This window comes from Balearica regulorum, chromosome 1 (assembly GCF_011004875.1).
Source record: "Balearica regulorum gibbericeps isolate bBalReg1 chromosome 1, bBalReg1.pri, whole genome shotgun sequence".
Lineage (NCBI taxonomy): Eukaryota > Metazoa > Chordata > Aves > Gruiformes > Gruidae > Balearica > Balearica regulorum.
In genome coordinates this window covers 206,423,771-206,447,315 of record NC_046184.1, presented here as the reverse complement: position 1 = coordinate 206,447,315, position 23,545 = coordinate 206,423,771, and the positions used below count along the sequence as shown (strand labels likewise).

The following is a 23,545-nucleotide window of genomic DNA, read 5'->3' as shown; positions in this document are numbered from 1 at the left end:
CAGGACAGATCCAAAAATTGCATGAACTTCATTAAAACAGGCATGACACCAAAGCTTGCAGGACAGGTCTTATTAGCTGAGTTACCAGAGACAGTGTTTGGGTCAGAGCTGGCTCCTTTCTGCTGTCTCAGAGAACCACTTGAAGGAAGTCAGCCTTTCTGCAAAAGCTTAGCCACAGGATTGTTTTTACATACTTGATTTTTTTTCCAATTATTTTCTTTGTAAATCAAGAACAAAAAACATATACACTTACGTAACCAATGTTTTTCTCCTTTTAAATGCCTTTTGGTGATCTCAGACCATGTTCACCTATTCTTCCCCCTGAATTGTCCTCCCACTCCACCCTTTCCTCTTTCATGGCTGTTGTTGTACAAGTCAATCAACAAAAGACAGTGCCACTATGGCAGGGATATCACGATTTATCATTACCCCAATGAAGGTGTAAAAACCTCCGAAACAGAACAGATAGGTAAACTCTTTCCATTTAACTCAGGAAAAAAAAAGCATGGAGGTCTAATTCTGTCCAGCTGATGTTGACAGAAGCTGCAGAACTGACATAAATACGTGCAGAATCAAGACCCGTATGCTTATTTAGGATAATTTTTCATAGGTGCATGTTTTTATTCTAAATGAAACATTTCTTACAGCAGGAAAAAGGGCACATTTTTTTCTAGCATTTTGCTGCTTGGATGCTTCTGTCTTCTCGGTGCTTAATTAGAAGGACAGCAAAACAGTAGCCGTGCTCACTTGACAAATCCTCCTGTAGACTGTGAATGCTGTACTACTTTGGAGAGATTTTCAGCTGCCATTTATAGCTATTTCAAGTGTACTTTGAGAAGATTTATGCGCTACGTATCCTACTGCAAATGTAATAAAACAAAAATTGAGCAAGTAAATGGACTTTGGTGATTATTTTTGAATCATTAAGAATACCACAGCAGGATGACTACAGGAAAGAACAGCAGTATCTCTGCATGACTGAGGCATGGGGACTTTTCTTGAGGATTATGACCAGATGGGTTGAAAAACTATGTTAGAGACATTCAGACCAGCAAGATATTAATTGCAGGAAAATGCTTTGTGTCTTAATCTTTTGGAATATTAGAAGTTCAAAGGGGAAAAGACAAAACACCATGGACACATGGATCATTTCAGAATAGTACACAGAGAATCAAATATACCATCCAAAGACCACATCAAGCCCATTCAGCTCCTAAGAGAGCCCTTAGCCAAAGAAGGCTTCCTAGCTTGGTTAAAAAAAACACGAGGCATCTAAGTTATCGGTAAAATGTTCTGACAACAGACTATCTATTACACTACCCTAAAGACAATAATCACACACAATGTACACTGCAACTGCCTTCAGCTATGCTTTCCTAGTCTCAAAAAAACCACTGACACAAAAAACCCAAATCACAAACTGTGATCTCTACCTACTCTTGAGAAAGTATAAAAAGGCTTGAGAAATTACTTGCTTACTTACCGCTGTCTTGAAAATCTTTACAAAGAAGCTGAAGATTAGTGTATTTAAAAAAAAGTAATACAGTCACCAGGGTGATATAAAGGCACTCCTCTGGAGGAGGAAGTAGCCACCATGCAGCGTTTCCCTGGGGTCTTCTGCTTTGTTTTTTCCACGATATACTTCTCCACTCAGACCCAAGTGTCCAGTGATGAAGAACAGCCTCTCCAGGCTGCTGAATCTCCTGGGCCCTTGCTGCACAACTACAAGGCAAGGCTTAGAACCTCAAAGGAACACATTGTTGAGGGCCACTTGTTCAACCACGGCTGGCTTGTCTCTTCAAGTTTGTATGGCTTGGTGCCTCAAGACAGTTCTCTTATTAGGCTCCAAGAGAAAGTCGTCATTGACTCAACACAGCAACACTCCCTGGCACAGAAGGTTGCAGATATTATCTATTCAGACAAGTCCAACATTTTTTAATACAGAACCTTCTTCAGTGCCAAGGGTTCCACGTACATCTCAAACGACAACAGCTCTGTTCTCCACCGGCTGCTCAAAAACTTTGTACAGCACATTAGCCTGACTCTACCCTTTCTTTATTTTTACAGTATTTTGTTTAGCAAATAACTTACATGGGGAAATACATTAAAATTTTCAAGGAAAGCATTAAACTAGTTCAGGGAAGTTCATATCATCAATCTTAAGTAACAGAAAAACACTCTGACCAAAGATTTATAAATACTACCAACTAAAGTAACTCACAGAAAAATGTCTCTGTTACCAAGAATTTCACTTCGGAGTTCAGTGATATGTAAGATAAGGATTTGAGATACAAGTAATTACAATGAGTAAAAATTCCTACAGAGGGGAACAAAGATGCTTCATTCAGTGCAAAAACATCTATAGAATATCAAATTTTGGCAGGTACTGCATGCAGTCACAAATCCACATGCTCCTTTTAAATACCATGCTTGTTCATTCCTGCCTGATTTGTGTTTCAATCTACAAAACTATAACTTGGGGGGGGGAGAAAAGAGCCACCTCTTACCCAGTTTTACTCAGCAAAAGAAGAATTCTTGCACTTTGCAGCTAGGAGAAATACGGCAGTCGGTTAGGAAGAGCTGAAAATATTTTTGAGGAACATCTGAAGGCCATTTGCTTATTCTCCTTAGTTTTCCACTCCTAATAGATGGCAATCATAAACGCTTCCAGAGATTTCCTTCACTGTGCATTACTTCATATTCAAACATCAGGTACCTCTATATAAGAAAAATTAGCAACGCTTGCTGTCTTTGCCTTCTTCGAACTAGATGAGCACTTAGGGAGTATTACTTCCATGTAAAGGAGACAGAAAACTGCATCTGGCTTTTCCCCCCATCTAATTTGCATGAAATCAATATTTGCAACCCAGAGGTTGGCTACTCTGTGTTTTTGTTTCCTGGAAAGGGGGAGGTGCAGAAGAGGACTTACTGGAGAGAGGTGCAGGGAGGGGACCAAGATTTTCCATCTCTCAGGACAGTTTAAAAAGAAAAAGATTGTAATTCTCATAAAATATATAGCATTTACAGTCCTGGAAATTGGAGTCCTAGAAAAACATGGCAATAGCAGGGGCTAAATTCCAGTCACTCATGGGGCTGTCCTGGAATGACCACGCTTATGGACAAGAGCATCATTCATTCTCCAGAAACAGTCCTTTGTGCCTTTGTTCATTGACAGCCTAATGCTCCAAAGAAAGGAAAACGGTTTCCCACAGACACACACACGCAACTCGTATGGCCAAAATCAGAATTTTGAGATAGTTAAAATATTTTTCCCCATAAAATTTTCCTACTTGTTCTCTGCTGTTCTAAGTCTCTCTACTTGATACCTTTGATAACGTCAAGCATCACCCATTCTTAGATTTGGCCTTGATTTCAGCCCTGTGCGCAAAGGGACCTGTGGAAACACTACACACAGACCAGGTATGGACTACTACTGCCTGCATAGCTTCTGCTGCTGTATACCCACAAAAATATGAGGTGCACCTCCATGTGAGAATATGTCTGAGCCTAAAGTCATGACACAGAGAAACACATAGGGTCAAGTCTTCACACAGTGACAGTAAAAAGATGAACTGTTTATTTAATTTCACTGCTGTATCACCAGTTCACATTTAGCCAAGTCTTTTGTGACCACAGGTCAATTATCTTCACCACCTGTTGGCTTGTGCAATATTGTCTGTAATTTAATAGCAGCCACAGTCCAGTGCACTGGGAAGGAAAGCTCACCTCACAGAAGACATCTTTGCATTTGCTATGAACTAGTCTTACGGGCAGTCCCATGTGAAGAGTCAAGGACCAGTCAGAAACAGGGCAGTCCCTTATCTCTATACATTGCTAAGCGAGGATGGAGCTGACTGGCAGGGCACAGTCTTCAACTATCTTGGAGGTGCTCAGGCAGAGGTTTTTTCGTGATTTAGTGCTTCCAAAATAGCATCACTCACTAACCGAAAAGTCCCTTAAAAGCAACAGTAAAAAACATTGTTTAAATGAGCGCTTAAAGTTTAAAATGTTATGCCGCTCTCTAAACCCAGCTCTTGTTGAACATGTGTTACACATAACCAAAGCCTGACACACTTCCTGCGTTGGCAGGGAGATAGCAATGGAAAAGCTCAGTGAGGCTAGTTTTAGTGATTTACAGCAAAGGATGGGGGGGAAAAAAATCACATATTTCTTCAATATGTTTTTCTGCTATCAATATACAAGTTCTACATAAAACCAGCCTAAGCCACTTTGCACTAAAGCTAGAATAAAGTAACACAAAGGTGGCAAAGTCAGTGACTGGCATTTCAGTTAATCCTGCCCAACACCACCTGAGGGACAGGATTTACCTTAATTTTAGAGGTCTACATCTGGAGAAATTACCCTGAACTCTCTTCACAGAGGAGAAACACAGCAGGTTTTCAAATGAGACAAAATTACACCTTTACTGGGGCACAGCTAAAGCTGGGATCCACTCTGAGAAATTAGTTGCTGCACCTCAAATAATGTTCCCAACGTCCCGCAGCAAGGATTTTTCTAGCTCAGCTACATGACATTCTCACCTAGCATGGGCATTTCCTTAAAGCAGAGATAAATCAGATTATAAATGACCTATTTCTTTCCATTGACTACAAAGGAATTGTGGTTGGCCAGCCTGAATGCAGACTTGCTTAAACAGATTTCACCCAGAACACCTAAGGAGACATCCATTTGTCGTCTTTGAAGGAGAAGCCTCCTTTATATACCTTTTGTCATGCATCAGTTGTGTGTCTTACAAAATAAACCACGTGGGCTGGTCTACAGTCTCCAACCATATACACAATGGATAACAAATTAAAGTTACACAAGCAACTCTGTTGCTTCCCTTTTCTAACCTTTGAGTCCTGAGCATGCTATGATAATGCTCTTGCATCTCATATATAAACCCATTGCAAATCCACTGATTCCTTGTATATTATAGGAGAAAATTATTATGAAGGTAGCAAACAATCACGGAGGATGGGACACATGTTTGTACAACATTTTGCTGGACCTCAGAGGAATATCAGGAATTGTGGATCTTACTGTTGCCCTCAAAGGGGAGAAAGTGGTCACAAACAGCAACGTCAAGAACAAAGATTTGAATCACTTTTCCTGAAGGCTACACAACTAAACAGGTGATGTATGGGTGTGCTGTACTGGTTTCCTGTGTCCACAGAATGGACTAAAAGCAAGATGCAACATAAGAAAGCCAACGTATGAGTTTTCATCCTCTGGTTCAGGTTTTTGCTGTATACAATCTAAAACCAAACACAATGGACCTTAACAAATTTTTAGGCAAAGATACTGTCCTTAAGGGAAGTGGCAGCAGGCTCTGCTGGCCATACCCACTGCCTCCCAACTGCAGATGGAAGGCATCCAACCCTTTTATGACAGCTACTCCAAAGCTTTGAATGTGGTAAACTTCAGACATTACCCTACAAATCAACAGCTAACTCAAAATGAAAGTCCCCACTGATAAAAGCATTAGCAAGAAAATCTAAAGAGAAGAACTATAAACTGCACAGACATATCTGCCCATAGGCATGGGAAAAAATACCACCTATAGGACTTAGGAGCAAGTCTCTCACTGTACTTTAATACTGACCGAGTTCCCAGATCTGTGAGAGATATTTGTGCACCTCAATCCCAAAGGTAATGTTGGCTCTAAGGTGGTTTTAAAACCTCATCCCAAATTACAAAGGATCTATGAATTTCCAGCTCATTTTCACTTCCAGCTACTTCTATTCAATTCTGTTCTTGACTGATCTATAACTTATGTTAAAACATATGGCAGTGTATTTGCTAAAAATTCCCTCAAAAAGTGCATTCCCTAAATCAATTCTAAACAGCTTCAGATTTGAGATCAGGAAGGGGGTGAAGGGGAGAACCTAATTGTGCTTTGTTGTTTTTCTGTTTGAGTTTGGGGGATTTTTCTTCTTTTTTTTTCCTATGAAACTAACTGAAGCAGCCAAAAGTTATTTAGAGTTAGTTTATGAAGTGAAAATTCTATAAATTGTAGTGGAAAGGCAATTTAATCTTAGTTCCAGATATTAAAATGCTGAATAGACATTAAAAAACCCTCTTCATAAAGGTTATTATTAAATACTTTGGAGAAAGATTTAGGAAAAATACTGCACGTGCATTCAGTAGGAATCCCCAGTGGTTATCTCATTTACCTCATTAGACACATGCGTGTGCACACACACAGAGTGTTAATTGCGCTCCAAAAGAAAACTGCAGGCACAGACTGTAAGAAATTATGTGGGTCCTTCCCCTGGTTCCCTCCTCCCGATGGACGCCTACTATTCTTCTAAAAATTCCCCACAGAAAAAGAGAGTGCTAATTGTAGCTATCACAAAGTGTTTTTCCATCGTCACAGAAATTTAATTCTAAATTTGATTCAATGCACACACAGAGGCAGAGACCAAGTAGAGGTAGGAGTGATGATGGATCCACATCGCAATTCATTCTAGCAAGGAAAATTTAAATACACATCAAGAGCATAATCCCATAATTGGCAGATCCACTTCACAATCTTGAAAAGCTTATTTTCAGCCTCTTAAAGCTAACTGATGCAACACCTTCCTGTGAGAACATCATGTAGCCCAGGCACTTGTCTCCCATACCACAGAGTTACCACAAAATGCATTAGTTCCCACTTCAGAGCTTATTCTCTTACATTTTTCCAGGAACAATGTCCTTTTTGTCCTCAGAAGAAATAAGGTGCTTAGCTCAGATCTCAGTACCTGTTAAGACTTAGAAGTTTGTGCTGTCTTGTGCCAATCACAGCTGCACAAGACACTCAGGCATCTAAGAAAAGGGCTAGAACAGAAAACACTCTCATGCTACTGTATCAGTTAATGGTATGACCTCATCTTCAGTATCAAAGGCAAGGCCACATCTCAGGAAGATCAAAGAAAATAGTAAGAACAATCAGGACCTTGCAAAATCTCTCACAGAACTGACTTTAAAAAAAACTTGGAGAACTGTCACATGAGAGAGATGTTAATTCAGAGAATATTTGACAGAGACTGATAAATCCAGAGAGGGGACATCTGAAAGAAATTGGTGTTAGCTGAAACATAAAAACATAAAAAAATCTTTCATTTAGGAGCTAATTCTAGGCTCCACGAGCAAGCCCAGGGAACAAACAGGAACGCGCTAGCCCTGACAGTGATTGATTTGAGTTCCAGTTGTGGGACTGCAGTTGCATGGGCAATACCAGCACAAGAGGCCGTCCACAGGTAGAGGAGAGATCTCCATCCCACCTCCCAGGCTTGTTCTCCAGCATCACTCTCAGGAATGAAGAGAGAAACGGTTAATGCATTAATTCCTCTAAGAGAGCTGAAGTCAACCTGTACTAGTGGAAACTGCCCCATCCTCCCTATACCATGGAAACGCATTTTCTCCAGGCCTGGTTACCATTGACAAGCAGTCACTCAAGCGTAAAGGCAAGAACCAGCTTTATGCCTAGACATAACTGCATCGCAGCACCTCACACCACCTCCTGCAAGAGCGAGCTTTACATGAGCACGGCAGGCTTACGCTGAATTCAGGCCCCACACAGCTGATGCAGGTTAAGAGCACGAAGCATTTTGCCTGCAGAGGCACATGCTCACACTTGGCCTGCAGTGACTTTATTCTAAATAAGTATTTCTCTGCTTTATCATCTCTCCTTAAACACTATTCGAAAATGAAAGGGGAGCTGCATTTGTTCCAGCAGAACTTTAGTTTGCTTAGAAACACAAAAAAAAAAAGAGGAGGAGGGCAGGCTGTGTAGAAATCACTCTGCAAATTACAGGAACTGTGGCACAGCAAGGAAGTGTGGGCTTCTAATGGCCTCCAGTAAACGATACATACGTGTCTTCTGCCTGAAAAATGTATCATGCAGCTAACAACATTCCCCTGTGGACATTCTTTTTGATTGAGGTACAGAGGCCCTGTTGGATGGGGAATGAGACAAATCCAGGACAGCAGGAATCCCTGTCCAGACAGCTTACAATTCACACAGACAAGGCGACGAGAGGAGGGAAAAACTCACAAGACTCAAATCGAGCTTACAAGGAAAAACATGTTGAGGCAACTTAACCACCAGGAAGGAAAGACAACCTCAATTCTAGAAAACAAATGTTACTTCGTTCTCTACTTGTAAAGGTAATTCTCAAGTGCTGAAAAACTGTGAACAGGTAGTTGAGTTGTGCATCAGAACTGGAAAATGAAATCTACTTATGCAAAAAAATTAAATAAATAAATTTGTATAAAAATTTTTTTTATATTATAATACAGTTGCAGTTGTAGCTGTATTTGCAAACTTATGCATATTCATATCAACGAGTTACTTAGCCTCAGCCTAAAAACTGTGTTTTCTCTATGTTGGAGTAACTTAACACCCCAATTTCACAGGGGAAAAATTTCAGACCTATTACGGACTTCTTTACCCAGACGTGTTCTGAAGATTACTTTTTGTATCCATAGGTAAAACGTGTAAACCAGCATTATATTACACATAAACTATTGATTAATTTTCAAGCCTTGGCTTTATATTGGCTAATAAGCTGCCTTCGGAAAAAAAAATTCATGTTCTGGCCACTTACAAACAGGTAGACTTTCTGTTATTAATTATGGACTACTGACACAACACTCACGGGACAAAAAAATTATCATGGAATCATAAAATGGTTTGGGTTGGAAGGCACCTTAAAAATCACGGTTATCAGGGTTGTGAAAGGAATTAGTGTTGCATTCAGAGGTTTTTATGCAATTTTTCTGTGTTTAGATTTTAGAAAGATGCTCAACCACAGCTGAGAAATGCTAAAAGTCATTACTAGAATCTAGTATCAACAGTTTTATACTCAGGGATGGTTTTTTAAAGCAAAGGTGTATCAGCAAACCCCTTGGTTTTATAAGAGGAATGTATGGATAACTTCCGAAACTTCTGTGACACTGAACTAGAACTTTGGATTTATAATTACTAAATCTAATAACAGACATAAAAGAGCTTTGTTTGGACCTTTTTATGTCGAGAGCAATTTATTGTGACAGAAGATTATTTTATCAGCTTGGAGATAGTGATCTTTCTCTGAAAGAAGATACTTCCAAGGACTCAAGTGTTTACAAACAAGCCGGAGTTTTCAAGAGAGAACATCTCATATGTACACACAACAGGAAAAAAAAGGATATACAACTGGCAGGTTGAGGATTTCACTTACTTTAAAGCACTTAAAAGAACGTGAAGTTCCTTTGAAAATTCATCTCCAAGTGTGGGTTGCAGAGTCAGCTTTTTGAAGATTAAACAACTTTATAAAGGAGGAAATAATATGGTAGAGATTAAACTTCAATTTCTATTTCACCTGTTTTACTTTGGGTCCTTTCATGTTTTGGCTACATAAAATTTGGCTTTAACCTGAAAGCTGAAAACATTTTACCATATCCAAACTCATAGGAGCAAGAAATGTCCTCTGAAGGAGGCCACAATATATGTTTGGGGTTTTTTAAAGACAAAACATACATACCCTTAAGTCTGGAGAGAAGTTGTCTGCTGAGGTGGAGATCGAGTCGGACGATATAGCAGAAGCAGATTTAGTGTGAGCAGAATGGTCCGAGTGAGAAGTGGAAGCACTATAAAGAGAAACACCATCAAAACCATGCTCAAGAATGCTCAAAAGCTGACAAGTACGGGCACTTGCTTGCAATCATATCAGGCATTTTTCCACTATTTCCACCCTTTCCATTCTCAGTCATTCAGCCCTCAGCAGTGGTTTAAGAGAACCTGTTTTACTTGCTGTTGCCACAGATTACCAAAGGGCACACAATTCATTACCAAATCTCAGCTCAGACTGAGCCAGCATTATCACAATCACATACTTGATCAAATCCTAAATCACAGAAACTAAGGGCCTCCATTTCAGGCTTTCAGATGGAAGATATTAGTGCGCTGCAAGGAGATGAAAACAGACAGACTCCTGAATCCATGCCAGCACAACTCCAACCACAGCTTTACAACGATGGAAGAAACTCAGAATAAAAACTTCTTTCTATCACACATAACTTTCCTCCTTCAGGAATAAGTACAACCCTCAGGAGAATTAAAGACTCTCTCAGCGTACCTCTCTGGTGATACAAAGTGCAATTTGCTAAATAGCAAAGCGAAACAGTTATTTTCTTTTTCTGTACAGTTTTTCTAGTACAGCTGTAAGCAATTAAAATAAGCTTATTTTATAGCATTTTTATGCTGTGACCTCTCCTACAACCATAATTGCTTAAAATTAGCATTTGATAATAATGCTCTTAAAACCCCAGACGACTGTAAAGAAAGTTCCTCCATGGTACAACATTACTCCCTGAAGCCGCAGTACAGCAGCAAACAGTACCTGTGTGCCAATTAATTACTACACTCTTACCGACACCAGAAAGGTCTTACCTGGGTGTAAAGATACTCTTAAGGATCAACTGTCAGGCTTGCAAGCCCAGCCTTGGCCAAAGCAGAATACCAGCAGGAGTATTACCATTACTAATTGTATTAATTAGACATGTGACGACCTAGAAACAGCTACATCTGAGCTTCCAAAGGGCCTGGAGATCCGTTAATTGTCTGAAAATTGTTTTGCTGCTGGTAAACAGCCACCAAAAGGCCAAAATGTTCCATTTTTATTTCTGTTCTTCAGAGTTTGGCAAAGTATTGCACAGGCAGTGTTAAAAACATGAAGGACTACTGCAAAATTGGGCTCTTGCTGGGAGTTAGTCCTTTGTCTCCAAGGATTAAAGAGTATTGGCAACACTCTCATCCTACAAAGTAGAAACTTAGAAATGGAACCCTCTGGGAACAGTAAAAAATTATTTAAAATAAATGATACTGGTGTGCCAGTTGAATAGCACAATTCAACTGAATGCCCTTGTACACGGTTCAACAGCTAATCACTCAGCTTTCCAACCTGCTCAACTCTTGCGGTGTTGCTGGGTAAACTCACATCATTTTGGATGGCCAGTGGCACTTGTGCACCCAACGCTGCTCACCCTGCAGCAGCCCCAGAGTCTCCATCCCAGATGGAAAATAACCTTACACTAAAATAACAAGAATTGAATCTGCAAAGCCTCCTCCTCTCACGGATCAAAGGGCCTCACACATACGCTGAATTTGTGTACAGTTTCACATTACAACAAAATTGATATAAAGCGTACGCTGCTGCTGCATAGGCTGCTCATGTTCCCCTCTCTTCGTCCTCCTCTCAACCTGGGCTGCACACCACTGCCATCTCCATTGCACTGGACAAGCATTGCGGGATGCATGGTTCAATTTGCTGATCTGGCGGGGCAGTAAACTATTAATAAACATGAAAAGAGTCTTCTGCTGGAGAATAGGGCTGACTGGATTCATTACATGGCCGTATAAATATCAGATGCAGTGCATGGAGAGGGAGGGAATCCATATCTGGAGATGATGAGGAAGGCTGAGAGCACTTCCATGCACAGCAGCCTGCAGGCATGCTAAATTAGGCTTAGCACTAACCCACATTTTTACAATATTTTACTTAAACAAACTCAGATCCCTGGGTGTGTTCCTTTGAAACTCCTTTGGTTTCTGTATGGTCAGCCTTCATCTTCCAAGCGTTCCTCTCATGTTTGCGACTGTTTAATTAATTTGATTTTTAAAAGCATGTAAAAAAAAAAAAAAAGAATCACGTATCATTTAATCATTCCACAAAACAGCACCAGTTTACTGTACAGCAACCCATAAGGAGGTGGCATTTAAAGTTATCAATGAAGACAAAGCAGATACTGTAGATGCCTTTATCACTGGGTGACAACTCTGGGTCCCCACCATCCCTTCTCCCGCACCAGCTCCAGCCGGGGGAGCCAGAGGCTCAGAGTAAGCCTCCAGGAGCCATGCCTTTGAGCTCCCTCCTCTTTCAGGGCCCAGAATTTTGTGTATTTAAATGCATTTTACAGGTCAGCCACTCTGCTGAGTTTACAAGTCATTTAGCACAGATGTAAATAACTAAGCAAGGGGGACACCAGCAGCTAACCTGGCCCGTGTGCACCACACACGACAGCTTGCTTACTGAGTGAACATCGCACATCGCTAAACCACTGAACATGGCAACCTATTAATAGAAGCACTGGCATCAAGAACTTCACATCCTTTAGTCACAGTAAAGGGAGCTGGAAAGGCTGGAAAGGTTTAATGGAGTGTGCTAGTTTCTCTGCCTCCAAGCTAGGACAAGCTACACCCAAACAATTCCTGAGACCTGTATGTCTAACCTGCTCTTAACAGCTCCCAGGGAGGGAGAGTGCTAACAAAAGGATCAAAATTTCACCAGTTTTTCTGCTTACACAACTTGTCTGCCCTCATAGATTCTCAGTGTCTACCTAATACACAAACAACAATTACCTAATCATTGCTGACCAAAGATTTTTATGAAATTCTTGATTCATTTCACTTCGGCAGGCTGAGGGGCAAACTGCTTTACGCAGAAAAAAAAAAAAGAAAAGGAGAACCATAATCCACATTATGTCTGAGCTGTGAAAGTGTTTTGTGTTTGTTGATCACGGTTGGCTTCAAGTGGGTTTTAATGAAGGAAAGCATTTGCATTTTAGAAATGGATTTTCAAAAGCTCCCCGCACCAGCGTCCCTCTGCTCCCGCAGAAACCACCGGTGAAGCCTCCCTCCAGCAACAGCAGCGCGAGCTTTTGGGAAGCACCACCTGCACATACAGGGAACAATACCGCTTGGATTATGCAGCTCTGCACGGTATGCATAGGTTGCATACGTTTGGCTCGCTGCCGCTGTTCTCCTCATCCATCATTTATAGGGAGCTGAGATGTAACGAAGGAGCAGACAACCGAAACGCTGCTGGCTTGCGGCTCCCTCCTCTTATCGTCGTCAGGCAGTTGCGCAGCTCCAGCTCCACTGCTTTGCAAACTAATTAAACTGATGTCCCTGCGTGCACATGAGAAGTTTATTAGCTTCAGTAGTTTAGTCAACTTCAAGCTCTCCTCTGCTGCCAATGCAAAAGGAAAGATCCTCAAACCATGCAGTTTCATATGCCTTTGGGTGGGGAAAGGGGGAGAGCGTTCTGGGGCCGACACGCAAACTCAGAGCAAGGAGACCAGAGCTGCCTCCATGCTTTGCCACCAGCCCTTCTGCATCATCTTGGGCAAATCATTTACTCCTGCTTCTGTCATAGCTTCTGCACATTAACCCAGCTTTTGCTAATGTAAAGTTAAAGCTGCCTTGTACAATGCTTTTGGCAGCATCACAGGCTACTTCTGGTGTCAGTCTAAAATGCTGAGGATGCCACCGAGGATGCTCTGTTCTCACAGGGACATACCCCCAACACCTGTGTTCCACCAATAAGACAACCCAGAGCAAATCTGAGTGATGGCAAGGGCACGACGGTCAGACATAACTGCTGGGTTCGGTGGCATCTGACAAACACTTGAGAACGCAGGTAGGTTTGGCAGGATTTCAGCAAGGGTTAAAAATCATGGGAGCTGTGCTAGTCACCGCTAGCTGAAGGTCTGGTTCAAAACAACTCCATAAACGTGCAAAATAACGATATTATCTCTGAACCTCATTAAGGTTCTAGGAAACACGTACTCAGGTTCACAAAATACTTTCAGCTCTTCCTACAGGAAAGAAAGCGAGTGCCGATGTTCCTGTGAGGAACCTGTGAGGACCAAGGACCTCCTGGAGCATTTCGCTTTCCATGCTTCAGGCCCAGCAGGTCCACAGTGCTCTTGCTGATGGATGCCTGTGTTCAGTGCCCTAAGAGACCCCTATAACAGTTCAAAAGCACCTCCAGGGAAAGCACTTTACTCCTGTGACCGACATCTCCTCTCCTTCCTTCTTGCCCATGCAGAAGTGGCAAACAGGTTTAGGATACAATTAACACTGATATATGTCTTTCATCTTAGTAATTATTTTTATTATTTAAATGTATTTCTTATGGGCAGATTTTGAACGATAAATGAGTCCAAATGAGGGCTGTCAGCACAATGGTCTTGTACAGTATCTGCACGCAGTATTAACCCCTTGGCTATATGGAATACATATATGCAACTAATAAGAGAATTACAATGGAAACAAAGCACAGTGACTCAGCTCCTGATAAAGTGTTCATTGTTATTATTAAGACTATTCCACAACATGCCAGATGGTTTTCAAACATAATTCAGACTCAGACAGATGCCCTCTGGTGATTCTTGTTCAGGCAATTGAAAGTTTTACTGCATCCATAGCAGAATTGAAGGTATGCCAGTGCACTTAGCTTAAACTGTCAACAAAGATGTAAAGAAGCTGCAAACAGAAGTGTCTGAGACACGCAAACTTACACCATTAAACTATGAAGGTGCAGGGGAAATACTTTGGGGAAAGCAGTGATGAAGTCTTAAGTCACTTAAAAGTGCCATTAAATGGCATCTGCCAAAGCCATCCGAGGCAATCTCTACCCTCAGACCCCTGCAATCTAAAAAACATGCTGTCTAAGAAAGCCAAGGAAAAGAAATAAAAACTTGTAGTTGGCATTTGTTTTGCCAACTGTTACAGAAAGAGTTTGAATATGAAGTTATTGCTTGCCTGGAGTAGGTAAGCAACAGTTTTCCCTGGAAGGAGAAAGCACAATTGCTTCTGAAGACAGCAATTTGACTGCCTGAGGGCCTGAGAGTGACACAGTGAACTCAGGTCAGGTAGAAGATAAGCACGGAGATGCAAAGGAAGCGCCCAAATCAAACCGTGAAGCCCCACAACTTTCACCTGATGCAGACAAATGCATCATTTATGCAGGACTGAGTTCTCCTCCCTGTATCCTTACCCCTATTGTAGGAAATTTAATACAACGTTCTTTGTACTCTAAAAAGAGACTATTTTCCTTCCCTGTCCCCACCCTCCACAGGAAGGAAAACTCCTAGGAGATCTCTTTGAAGAGCTTTCCGTGAACGTCAGCCTAAGGACAACCACACTATACAACCTCCTCTCTCAGGCCATGTGACTCAAGAAGAAAGTCAGGACAACCAATTCATGTACCACAACAACATTTGGCAAAACTTGAGACAAAGGTCATGACATTACTTTAAGGGATGATCCTGCTAAACCATCCCAGCTTGTAATTGCTGAGAACAGTCATTTCCAAGCAAGCATCTTAAAGGTGTGCCTCTTTCTCTTCAGCAAGACCATAAAAAGTATACACGTGTATTCCTTCTACTATACTTCTGTTCAGCAAGAATATAAAAGTATACACATATACACCTTCCTAAAGAAAAGAAACAATCCTGTGCAAAAGGGGACTAGCTACCATGAGAGTGGTGAGGCACTGGCACAGGCTGCCCAGAGAGGTTGTGGAGGCCCCATCCCTGGAAGTGTTCAAGGCCAGGTTGGATGGGGCTTTGGGCAACGTGGTCTAGTGGAGGGTGTCCCTGCCCATGGCAGGGGGGTTGGAACTAGATGGTCTTTGAGGTGCCTTCCAACCCAAACCATTCTATAATTGTATGGGTGGCAACTCCCTGAGAAACTACTGTTAATTTCTGAAGACACTTGTTCAGACTTTGAAAACTGAGGAAGAGACCTTTGTCTTGCTCAATAAAGAGGACAACAAAAGGGGAAGAAAAAGAAAAGAAAAAACCCCATGACTATGTCTGAGTTTAACACCCAGAACTCTGGAAAAACTGATGGGACGGGAGGAAAACACATCCCTGGAAAATATGCCATTTTATTTACAGCATATACATAAGGCTCGAGGACACTTTTTTTTTTTTTGTACCAACATCTTAAAATACTGACCTGGCTCACTCCTATAAATAACACAACCAAAATGCAGTCAGTGATGATATAAGTCAGCTCTCAAGCACCTTCTTTATGAATACTCCTTCCTTGCCAGCACAAGTAGCTGCTTCATTGCTTGCAGAGGTGTACCAATTACTCAGATGGTAATTGGCATGAGCTGCTCACACCATTTCTTCTGTATCAAACTGAATGTTTTGTTTCAATAGTCACTGAACTGACATGGAAAACAGGTGATAAAATGCACCACTGGGTGATAGAGTTTCAACCGCAGAGGTCATAAATGAGAAAAACACTGCAGAGGGCAAATTTCCATTTCCTCTCTTCCTGTTTTTGTAAAAGTTTCTCATTAGGTACATTCCTAAAAATTAATCAAGGTGAAAACTGCAAATTAATGATGACTAGTGGCAAATACAATTTAATTTGGAAGCTTCAAGTGCCAAGAGAGCAGGATCCAATTGGTTCAAAGTTACAGCAGGGCCACGAATAGGAGCACCTGCAGCACTCGGGCACTTCTCTTAAAAGTATAACGACACAGAGGTATTGAGCACTCCCCGCTCACTTCCCAAACTCAAGCTGACAACTCTCCCTCCTCAATACTTTCAACACTCCTGTTCAGAGAAGGAAAAAGAAATACTGAAAAAGCTTTTGGGTCACATCAGAGCAGAGGGAGACAAACTGGTGCTTGTTCCCCATGAATATGACTTTGTCTTAGCTAGTACCCGCTGAACTGGCCTGGGAAATCCAGCTGCTGCCCACATCAGGCTCTCCCATTTACAGCAGCAATCTGTGGATCTGTGCTAAAGCTAAGTGGTCCCCATAGTCCTTATCTGCATATATATATATATACACACACACCCCCCAAGGGTATTCAGAAGTCCCTCGTACACCCCTCTTTGGGCAAGCACTTGAAAGCGTGGCTGGCATCTGACCGAACCAAGGCCTTGCCGCAGGAGCTGGGTGTTCTGCACTGGCTTCCATTCCACCACAGGGCTGTAACAGGCTCTGCCGCTGTAAATTAAGTTTTAGCTTCTTAACACCATCTCTCCCAGGACAGGAATCCCACAGTGCTTGGCACTGCACATGCTCATATTAACAGCAACTTTCCTGAAGAGCTTACATGGACGGACAAAGGAGTAGTATCTCTAGCGAGCAGTGACTCAATCTTAATTCTTCACAGCAAAATAGAAAACCAAAACAGGCTTATTCTACTCAGACAAGTACCAAAAGAAACTACCTATAGCATACATGAGATGCACCGTTACCCTCCCAGAACACCCAGTATCCTCTTTTTAGGCACACGCAGGACAGACAGTTGCTACATTTTGGAAGTACACTGAACCCACAATTTTTCTAAACACTTATAAGGATCCCACTTTAACCTCTGCTTGACCTGTAACAATCTTGGGGGGTGGGGGAGGGAAGCCATAAACAAATATGCTTTTGAAGGAAAGAAAAGCACCAACTGCCAGGCTTCCTCTGGCATTCAGAGGAGGCAGACAGTTACATAATGTAATAATGTACCCTCTCCATTCAAAAGGGCTGGCAATGTCAGAGCTTAACAACATCTTAAAAAGAAGCCATTTCAGCAAACAAATCATTGTGCATATGTGTGACAGACCTAAAATAGCCCCCCACACCACTTGCCTGAATGAAAAAGATTCACTTCTGTTGCCAAGCAAAGCCGGGTCTCAGTCTGACTTCAACGTTCCAAGGGAGGAAAATGTCATTTTTTAAAAGTTGATCCTTCTCAGAAGCATCCTGAGCTGAATATATAGTACATGTTTTCCCATGAGCCATAAAGAGAATGTCCTATATTTTGACCGTGAACAAGCTTTTCTAGGAATGCAAATTTTGCTCTCAATAGTTACACAATGGACTACAGTGTCACAAGCACCGTTCGTGCTCCATTAGTCATTCTCTTATTTTTTTTAAACAGAAATTCACAAAAGGCCTACAGTGCGTGTAGAGCACTTGCTAAACAATAGGCTGATTGTTTAAAATATTTGCAAGATTCCGAGAATAGAAAGCCAACACCCAAAGACAAACCAATATGCAGCACGTAATTAATAACAGCGAGCAGCCCACAGTATCATGCTTTCATGAGTCAAACAACCCAGAAGGTAAAAAAACAGGAAGAACAGCAGCTATGAGAGGTCTGAACCAATATCCTCTGATCAGCACGTGGAAGATAACTACAAAACGTTCTGTATTCACAAGAGGAACAAAAGGGGAGTTAGGTTTCTAATAAGCTCCAGGCTGGTATGGGATGGTGCTCAGCTAGAAGAAAGAAAAAAAAAAGAAGTATTTTTCAAGAAGTTGTTAGGCACTTTCCCCTCTGTTTCACCAACTAAATTTCAGCCCATATTAGAAAGGCCAAAATTACTTACTACCTCCTGAAAGCAGGCTGATAATCCAGTACTTTTGTCTGATTACAGCTCTGAGTGGAAGAGTTTGGCTTGCAAAATCCACCACTAGCACAAGTGCCTTCACTTGCAGCACTAGTATTTTGGGCAGTGAGTGGTGGGCAAGGCAAGCAACCCCACTCCTCCAGGTGAGACGTGATGGAAAGGCAGCACAGCTGTTCTGGCTCTGCCCTAGGGCTTGGGAGGAAGGTTTGACAGATTTCCCGGAGACGGTGCATAGGTGTGGGTCTGTGCTCCACAGCTTTGGAGTTTCCAATCACCAAGACAGACCCTTAGCGTTGGAAATAAATGAAGACTGTAAGGTGAAGAAGGGTTCAAAATGCAACCCTGCTTACCATCAACACAAGGTCACCTGCTAGAACAGTGCTCCCTCCTCTCTGCGCCTTCCCATGCATTAGGTTATTGCTATGCTTTTTGGGATCAGTTGGGGTTGTTCAGAAGGAGCAAGAGCCTTTGTTTTCAAATAGATGATGCTGTGGCAGACAGGACCAAACTAAAAGTGAAGAAGATCCCCTTGAGAAAACAGTATTTCTAAGTCAAAAAACCCCATGGCTGACAGAGAGAAGTTCCAGCACCTCAGGCTTCAGATGGTTGAAGATGTGCTGCACAGTGACAGAGAGAAAGCCATTCGGGAGATCACTCATTGACGGAACGTCTGGCAAGTGATCTCTCCGGGCCATGATGAATCAGCACATGTCCTGACTTGCAGCTTTCTTCCCCAAACCGCCCAGGCAGCAGCCAGGACAGACCACAGGCAAGGAGCTCTCCATGCAGCGTGACTGCCTCCAGCAAAAAGGCATCTCAAGAATTCCAATTCAAGTGTTTCCTGGTGCTACAAGACACCAGTGTCTCAGCTCTACCTGTGGAAGAAGACAAGTCCAGGGCTTGGGATATTTTGTGTAAGAGACCTGGATGGTGCTGCTATCTCCTACATCAGAGCAACCTCAGATTTACTAGTGCCACCCCACAGGAGAAAGAGGGCTGGCAACATCTGTCTCCACAGGTACTTTGAACGCAGTCAAGTCATTATGAAAATCCTACATCCAATTCAAAACCACTCTTGCCGTTTACAAGCATTTATATTTACTATATAAACTTCCACCCCTTCATTTAAAATATATCAAGCCAGAGAAAAAACATACAAGTAAAAAATTGTCAGGATTTTGATGCAAATTCAGACAGTGCCATGATAACTTGCAATAACTCCAGAGTCTGAGAGCAAGGAGAAGCAGAAAAAATAGAAACCAATACAGAGTATCAAATCTTTTGTTTGCTGGTTAATTATTGGGTTTTTTTAGAAGAAACCTATTAACTTGATTAAGGAAAGAAATAGAAATAATACCTACATTAGTAACTACTCACCTTAGGACAGAAAGGAGAACTGGATAAAAAGACAGATATTACATCCCTTTTACTATTTGTATTCTGGCAGTGCCTTAATTTCTAGTTATATACTAAGAACCAGCTACATATAGTTTAACCAAATATATGTATACTTCCCACAGTTCATGTGCTGTCTCAGTTTTTCTTTAGATTCCTACCTATTTCTCTATTTAAAAAACACCTTAGTTAGAACGTAACATGTATTGTTAAATGTTCTGATTTTCTTTCACACACACCACAGCCCCCTCACCCCAATAAACCAAACACCCACAGGAATTAAAAATACCAGCAATTTACTCATCAATGACATTAGCTGTTCCATACTGGGAATGATCAAAAGAAGGAGGAAAGAATATTTAAATACAGCCAATCTGGAGAGTCTTGTATCACCTAGCAAAACTGACGTGGTGTAACACCTTGATAAGCTTTCACAAACACTATGCGGCTGTGTGCTCTGCCAGACTCCGCTCAAAAAAGGACTGGGAACAACTATATCCTGTCAGCAGCCCAGCCCCTGCACAAAATTGGTCCCTAGCAGAGTCTCAAAGCTAAAGTCAGTCAAGTGTTCAATAATTTGGGAGCTTTATTTCCAGAAATTGAAGCTGACAACACAGAATGTTTTCAGGAATGCTGAGTACCTGTATCTTGTCACAACTTCCAGACAGCCCAGCACCTCTGAAGGTTGTGGTCCATTAGTCAAAGTCCCCAGGTTCAACACTCATACTTGGGACCAGGTTTCCCCATGCATCAGTCCCATTTATTGGCCAAATACAAAGCCCAGTTTCCAAAGGACTCAGCAGCCATTGATTTTGGTAAGTCCCAGATTTGTCAAAGGGCTCTGCACACTCATTCACCCCACTGGCCAGTTGTAGGGTACATGTTGAAAACAAAGGTCTTTCGAATTCTTCCACCTTACAACAAAATGAGGCACACAAAATTTACAAGCTCATCTGAAGATTTTCTGCACATCAGTTCTCATGCATCCAAAATGAGGGCTAATCTTTTAAGATCACCCACAGCCACTTCCTCCAGCCGCTTCTGCTTCCTCAAGCGGAAATCAGTGCATGTGAAAACCCAAGTAATTCAAAGAGGAGTAGGATCAATGAGGTCTGGATGGTTCAGCTCCCGATGGCAGATACCACAGGTGTCTATGCTCCCACTTAGTCAATGGAAACCCAGATGACAATTCAGTTCTTCCAGAGTGGACACTTATCTTTGTTCAGGTGAATTACTTGTGGAGTGTATTGACTCTACTGAGGGTGGGGAAGTTTTAGATACCCACTTCACATGGAGCTATGGCAATCTGAACTATAACCTGCCCTGGTTTCCATGAGTGTCTTGTGGCAGAGAAGTTTGTATTTGGTTTTTGTTTTCAACTGAACACTGCCTTTTGCAGACACCAGAGAAAGACCAGGAAAGAAGGAAATGCACAAAATGAGAGAACATTATGTATTTTTCCAACTTGAGAGAAGCCTTGTCCAAGAGAATCTGTGCATATTTGTGACATCTTTCTCATTTAGGTATTCCCTAATGTTGAAAAAGGAAGAAGTTTTTTCTGTAATGGAAAAAATTTACATCGCCTCCCTTCCCATCTCCATCTTTGTTTAAATACAAAACTCATCATAAGTTATTACTTTCACTCCTCTGTCAAACATGGTTAAAGTTGTCCAAATGTTACAAAAACTATTAATGGACAAACAAGGCAGATGTACACACATTCATGAAGAAACAGGCTTAAGAAACCAGACAACAAATCTGTTTTCTCCTCAGTTGCCAGGACATTTAGTTAACATGCAAAAAAAAAAAAAAAAAAAAAAAGAACAATAACATGAATTAGGAAATAGCTCCTTCCCTTTTTTTTTTTTTTTGAGTGGAGAACAACCCAAATTCAATGCACTTTTTGCATCTACCGCAATGATTGGGAGGGAGTTCTGCATAGATGGTCACATCTGAATTACTCACTGTATGCTCTCCTTACAGTCACTGCAGAGAAACAGAGATGACTCGCTCTTTCCCATTGTCTACAAAAAGAAACCCAAAGACTAGCAGAGATTTCTATCAGTCCAGTGAGATGAGACAAATCTCATCCAGTGCCTGTATTTTTCTTTATGCAAGATGGAAGCAGAAGGTGGAATCTAGAATCAGAATATGTTTTAGCAAAAAAAGATGAAAGATGTCCCTCCATGGTGCTGGAGACAGCAGTGACAAGCAGAAGCTGTAGCCTAGCAGATGGTAACAAGTGAAGGGCCAAGACTGCTCTGCTGGCACAAGTCCTGAGCACATCCACAAACAGTCCCACCACATTCTTCTTCTCATGCCACAGCATTTAATGACCATTCTGGTAGCATGCTTCTTCACCTTTGAGCAAAAGCCTTGGGAAAGACTCTCTCATTGGGTGTGAGGGTTCGTTTTCAGTGTAGAAGTAGGATGTCCATTCTTAACCTGGAGGACACAGCCTGAATTTTCAACAACAGCCCATTCCAAAAGTCAACTCAGGTAAAATGCGAGCAGAAGATCCCACATTTTTCATTTCTTTATCAGAGGTATTCTACTGACAAATGAGATTTCTTAAAGGTATCCCATCAGCTCATTAAACCAATCTCTACTCTGATGACTGATTTTTGACAGTAATCCTTCAGCAGCTCATCTCTGGTACTACAGGTTTCAGTGACCTGCCCCTACCTTCAGTATCTGCTCCCCACAGCAGCCAGACAGCCCCTATAATCTTCCATATGTAACCAACTCATTCATGGGCTCCAGTTCATTTATGGGCAGATTTAGCTGAAACAGCTGATGAGGCTAGTCCTACTACCTATCTGTGCAATCTTTCTCTTTGAGAAGACCACCATGTTATAGCAGTGATATCACTGAAATGAACAATAGGATTTATTAACACAGCAATAAAAATAGCACGGATGCTTTATTTTCACTAAAGGCAGGAGGTATGGATGAGGCTGTGGTTCAGGAGCTCAGTAATTCAGATATTGGTGCTTTTTGTGCCAAGGGAAAAAAAAAAAAACCCAAACAAAACACCAAACACTTTGCTCACAAAACACCAAGCAATGATCAGATGTATATCTGATCCACCAGTTAAATTTCATTCAGAAAAATATAGTCAGGTTAACCTTTAGCCCTGCCATTCAGTACTGCCATTGCTCTTCATACGCTGTAAGCTTTGTAGTGAATTTTCAAGGCCTTGAGACCAACGTTTGTTACTCTTGCTTTGCTTGAACTTTTCTTGGCCTACCTGAGCTTTGTTTTACTTGGTTTAGTTGTGACAAACTTCTGTAATTGGCCAGATGTCTGTATCTATTTTGTTTTGGTTTTGTTTATGTATAGTACAACCACAGTTTTGCACATATAGCAGTAACAAGCAGTTATTCTATATAGAATGAGACATTTACCACTAACGTAATAACTTTGTAAGGAGAAATACAACAGCCTGGTATGATAGCAGACCCCGGGAGAAGTGGAGACAAAGGATGCAGCATAGAGGAGTACAGGCACAGGATAAGAAGAGATGGGGCACAGGAGACCACGGCTATAAACAACTCACCAATGGTCCGTTAAAGAAATGCAGACCTGGAGCTGGACAAAACTGGTTTTAGAGGCAACAAAGAGAACAAAGAAACAGCATCTAATACCCATAATAGCAACCATATATAGCAAAAATCAGATGTAATGTGGAATTGCCCACCAATGAAAAAAAGAGATAGGTGTAAAGTTGTTTTACCAAACATACTAAAATGATCCCAGCTGGATCCTACAGTAAGGAAAGAAGAAACTGTCAACATGAACCTCACACTTCTCACAACAAAGGACTCCAGATGTTGCTAACTTGCTGTAACACCCATCACCACCAGAATAAAACCAGCAACCTTGGGACCCAGAGGAGTAGGGGAGGGGTGAGCATAAGACCAGGAAGAAGGGTAGAAACTGAGATCTGTACGTATGACAGTTT

At 41.6% G+C, this 23,545-nt stretch overlaps 1 protein-coding gene across 3 annotated transcripts in view; it reads right to left on the bottom strand.

The window, feature by feature from the left end:
• Positions 1–23,545, bottom strand: part of MTMR2 (myotubularin related protein 2) — a 66,427-nt gene that overhangs the window by 34,945 nt on the left and 7,937 nt on the right. The window contains exons 1-2 of one of the 3 annotated variants that reach the window (XM_075742347.1): positions 17,423–17,586; positions 9,513–9,618 (exon numbers count right to left, since the gene is read on the bottom strand). The exons of 1 other annotated variant lie outside the window; for it this stretch is intronic. Coding sequence is in view for 1 of the 2 variants with exons in the window: in XM_075742346.1 (XP_075598461.1) it covers positions 9,513–9,618 (106 nt within the window). In the remaining variant the exon portion in view is untranslated. Of the gene's footprint in view, positions 1–9,512; positions 9,619–17,422; positions 17,587–23,545 lie in introns of those variants that run through there. One more of the 3 variants, XM_075742346.1, reaches the window with a different exon arrangement.